The following is a 3,393-nucleotide window of genomic DNA, read 5'->3' as shown; positions in this document are numbered from 1 at the left end:
ACTACTTTAAAGTCACAATTAAGTAGTGAGTTTGAGATGAAGGATCTTGGTGCTGCTAGGAAAATACTAGGTATGGAATTACAATAGACGGAAAATCTAGTGTGTTATTTCTTAGTCAGTAAAATTACATTCAGAAAGTTCTTCATCGTTTTAATATGCATGATGCAAAGTCTGTTAGTACACCTATTTCTCCTCACTTTATATTGTCAGCATTGCAATGTCCTAATACTGATGGAGATATTGAATACATGTCACAAGTTCCATATTCTAGTGATGTTGGTTCCTTGATGTATGTCATGGTCTGTTCTCGCCCTGATTTGTCATATGCTATGAGTTTGGTCAGTCGATACATGGCTAATCATGGTAAAGAACATTGGAAAGATGTTCAGTGGATTTTCAGGTACCTTCGTGGCACATCCAAAGCTTGCTTGAAGTTTGGCAAGACCGGTGAGGGACTCATAGGCTATATGGATTCAGATTGCTGCCGATTTGGATAAGAGAAGATCCCTCACAGGTTATGTGTTCACTGTTGGTGGATGTGTTGTGAGTTAAAAGGCAACGTTACAACCTGTTGTTGCCCAATCTACGACCGAAACAGAATATATAGCAATTAATGAAGCTTGCAAAGAGTCTGTTTGGTTGAAAGGTTTGTATGTTGAGCTTTGTGGAGATGATTCTTGCATTAACTTGTTTTCTGACAGTCAAAGTGCAATATACCTTACTATAGATCAAATGTTTCATGAGAGGACAAAGCACATTGATATCAAGTATCATTATGTGCGCGATATTGTTGCTCAAGGTAAACTGAAGGTATGCAAGATAAGTACTCATGATAATCCTGCTGATATGATGACAAAGCCAGTTCCTGTTTCCAAGTTTGAGCTTTGCTCGAGCTTGGTTGGTATAACTATTTAGCCCAAGTGGTTGTTGGCGCCAGCAAGTGTTTTTCTTTGTTGTTCAGGAGATTGTTGAAGTTCATGCTACAAGATGAAATTTGTCTCAAGGTAAAGTTTGTTATATTATATTATGATCCAAATTCATATACTAAAGGGAGGCTAACTTCTGATGAGCGGAGCGAGGCCCGTCGCCGGTAGGCTTAGAACTAGAAAAAGTTATTTGATGGGTCCCAAAGGAGTAACTGCCATGTGCATATGACGTTCTAAAAAAATTCCCAGCCACTCAAAATCTCTTAAGCTCATGTGACCACCGGACATGCATGTCCGAACGTAGAAATCCATATTTGTCACCACCCTTCGCGCGCTACTTCTCCTTTCCCTCCCCCAATTGATCACCACCGGACGGCCTTGCGCCGAGCCCGTGCGGACCTCGGCAACCATGGCATCTCTAAGGGCCGCCACCGCCACACTGCTCCTCCTCACCCTCGCGTCGTCCGCCGCGGCCACATATACCAAGTTCAACATCACCGAGATCCTTAGCGAGTCACCAGAGTTCTCGACCTTCAACAGCCTCCTCTCAAAAACGAATCTCTCCGAGGAGATCAACAATCGGCAGACCATCACCGTGCTCGTGGTAGACGATTCTGCCGCCAGGGCCATCACGTCGCTGCCCGCCGACGTGCAGAAGAACGTGCTGGCCGTGCACGTCATCCTCGACTACTACGACCCCATGAAACTCGACACCATCGCAAAGAAGACGGCGCTGCTCACCACGCTATTCCAGACGACCGGCGCCGCGACCAACCGCATGGGGTTCTTGAACTACACCCAGGGAGCGGACGACCAGATGGCGTTTGGCTCGGCCGAGCCCGGCGCACCGCTCAGCTCGCAGTTGGTGAAGGTCGTTGCTTGCCGGCCTTACAACCTCGCCGTCATGCAGGTCAGCGAAGCAATCATCCCGCCGAGCATCGGCTCATCGGGCAAGGGACCCGATCCTCAAGCGAAGTCCTATGGTTCGTCGCCATCACCGGCATCGTCGATCGAGAAAGCGGAAGGTCCTGAAGCGAGCGTCCAGACCACCGAGGCTGAGGTTGAGGCGCTCAAATCATCCGATGATGCCAGTGCTCTAGACGTTGACGATCCTTCCCCTGCAGCTGTGGATGCACCCGAATCATCTCAACCAGCGAAGAGTGCTGACGCGGCCAAAGGCGTGCCCACCTCGGCGGGAAATACGGTGCTAGTTTGCACAAGTTTTGGGTTCATCGGGCTTGTGATGTTGATGATATAAAGGATGCTAGCTACTTTAGCTTTACAATCTAGTTTTTTTGTAATTAATTAAAGGATTTATATTTTCTCAGGTGTACATCGTCAAAGCCTATAGTTACCTACTCCATCTGTTTCAAAATGATGGAAGTTCTAGGTTTGTCATAAGTTAAATAAATTTATTTAACTAGTCTTCAACCCGTGCGGCCTGCACGGGCTAGTGTTTTTTAAAATTATTTCTGAAATTCAAGATAATGTTTAAGTGATTATCAATATATGTTCTAGTACAAATCTAGAGCTAAGTTTCCGAGCATTCACTGTAAAATACCATCTGAATCACGATAATGAGGTACTCACTCCGATTCATATTAATTGACTCAATTTTATCTAAATACAAATGTATCTAGTCAACAAACACGTCTAGATACATTTATATTTAGACAAAATTGAGTCCATTAATTTAGATCGGAGGGAGTAATTATTTGTAGGATATAGATATAAGTTTCAGTTATGCTGATAAGGTAACCATCAACACTCACATGACTAAGGTACTTGAACACCGATAGTGACATGCATATGTGCTCTTTCAGATACCACATTGTCTTTGCTTGAAGTTCATATCTTCCGAACTAATCGCACATATTTTTGCGACGACTGCAGTAATTATTAATTCTTTCATGTGACTCGGTGCTGCAATGTCAAAAAAAGAAAAACACGACAGTAAGATTAATTTCTAGATGAAATGTTAAGGCCAATAAATGAATAAATGCACATACATCATAGGATCAAGTACATGTTCAAGAACCCCGATCTAGTGAACATGGAAGACACAGGTACATCTGCCGGCCGTAGACGCCAGTTTACATCGACTCTTTTCTGCCTTTAGTCTTCATCCTGAAGTTTGTCTTGATCCCAACCTGGCACCCTCCAATCAGTAGTCCATCATGCATGATGCATGCACGTACTACTCTAAATCATTTATGCATATTCATCTGATCATTTGTACTATCATTTTATCTTTTTTACCGACCAATCAATTTATACTAAGTGTAAAATGCGGTGCACAACAGAAGCTAAAGCATAGGAAGGTGTTAGGGATAATAATTCCTTGTAGCAGATATGTGTTGCGGTCAGAAACCCACCGGCGGGCAGCGACGGGCAACACCGTAGAGCCGGGAATCTCCCAGGACTGCGGCTGGCCCTGGTCCCTCCGAGCGACGGCCCGCAAAGCCTT

General features: G+C 44.4%; 1 protein-coding gene across 1 annotated transcript; it reads left to right on the top strand.

Annotated features, from left to right (window-relative positions):
- Window positions 1-1,335: 1,335 nt before the first annotated feature.
- Window positions 1,336-2,184, top strand: LOC124674198 (fasciclin-like arabinogalactan protein 14). Its single transcript, XM_047210237.1, has one exon. The coding sequence runs from the start codon at window positions 1,336-1,338 to the stop codon at window positions 2,182-2,184; it is 849 nt and encodes a 282-aa protein (XP_047066193.1).
- Window positions 2,185-3,393: the final 1,209 nt, after the last annotated feature.

This window comes from Lolium rigidum, chromosome 7, assembly GCF_022539505.1.
Source record: "Lolium rigidum isolate FL_2022 chromosome 7, APGP_CSIRO_Lrig_0.1, whole genome shotgun sequence".
In the NCBI taxonomy this organism is placed as follows: Eukaryota; Viridiplantae; Streptophyta; class Magnoliopsida; order Poales; family Poaceae; genus Lolium; species Lolium rigidum.
The sequence above is the reverse complement of the archived record's forward strand: the minus strand, read 5'-3'. Positions and strand labels throughout refer to the sequence as shown.

Bases quoted from the DNA above. Each gene is read 5' to 3' on its own strand.
- LOC124674198 (XM_047210237.1), top strand. From the start codon at position 1,336: ATGGCATCTCTAAGGGCCGCCACCGCCACACTGCTCCTCCTCACCCTC.